The sequence below is a fragment of the Loa loa genome (assembly GCF_000183805.2).
Source record: "Loa loa unplaced genomic scaffold supercont3.1088, whole genome shotgun sequence".
Lineage (NCBI taxonomy): Eukaryota > Metazoa > Nematoda > Chromadorea > Rhabditida > Onchocercidae > Loa > Loa loa.
The window spans coordinates 1-1,122 of record NW_018109268.1 but is presented as its reverse complement, the minus strand read 5'-3'; the positions used below and the strand labels follow the sequence as shown (position 1 = coordinate 1,122).

At 17.3% G+C, this 1,122-nt stretch overlaps 1 protein-coding gene across 1 annotated transcript; it reads left to right on the top strand.

Moving 5' to 3' along the window:
- Nucleotides 1–691: 691 nt before the first annotated feature.
- On the top strand, nt 692–1,056 carry LOAG_15888 (hypothetical protein; the record flags this gene model as incomplete). The annotated part of the gene is made up of 2 exons (XM_003151376.1): nt 692–800; nt 934–1,056. Coding segments are annotated over 2 exons (232 nt in total), but the record flags the coding sequence as incomplete, so codon positions are not given.
- Between the last annotated feature and the right edge of the window lie 66 nt (nt 1,057–1,122).

Genomic DNA, 1,122 nt, shown 5'->3' with positions numbered 1-1,122 from the left:
AATATAAACACATAATAATAATAATAAAATTTGAAAATAATAATATAAAATAAGAATAAAAATTTGAAAATAATTATATAAAATAGTAAAATAATAACAATAATTTGAAAATAATAATATAAAGTAGTAATAAAAATTTGAAAATAATAATAAAATTCAAGCTGAGATAGTTTTAAAAAAAAGGAATTTGATAATATATTTTCAGGAATTTTTTCTTTTTTTCTACATTTTGCAAGCTTTTTTTCTTTTTTTTTAAACACTTTAAATGATTCTACAGTAATTTTCAATAAAATATGTTTTATTGAATTTATCCATTTAAGTTCTTTCTTTTTTTTTAAATTTATCCATTTATATTTTTTCATTTATTATTATTGTTTAAATGAAACATTTACAAATAACCAATCTTTTTACAAAAAAAAAAAAAATCATTATAATTTTACTTTTCCTTTTTGAATTGTATACATTTAAATAATACATTATCATAAATTACTAAAAATATTTGTATTATAACCTTTAAAATAATCATATATATTTATCATCACAATAACTTTTAAATCATATAAACATCTTTTTTTTCTTCAAATTATCTTTTAAAAAAATTGAAAAAAAATTTTTGATAAAATTTTGTTAGGAATAAAAATTAAACAAAGAAAAAAAATTAATTAAAATAAAAATTATTCAAATTTTTTAGGGTTAATATAGGTTGTGGACCAGCCGAAGAACGTGTTTTATTAACAGGCCTTCATGCAGTAGCAGATATATACTGTGAATGTTGCAAAACAACACTTGGATGGAAATATGTAAATTTTTATTTATTTATTTTTTTCTTTATCTTTAACATTGAATAGAATAAATATTTAATTATAATTTTTATAAATATATATTTAATTATAAATTTGAAAAAAAAGAAGTATAACATAAATATAATTTCAGGAACATGCATTTGAAGTTAGTCAAAAATATAAAGAAGGTAAATTTATCATCGAATTGGCGCATATGGTAAAAGATAATGGTTGGGATAAGCGTGATTTCAAAAGGAATGCTAACATTCATTAATTTGCATTTATGTTTAGCATGAAATGAAAAAAAAAAAGATGAATAAAAGAAATACGATAGTAAAAT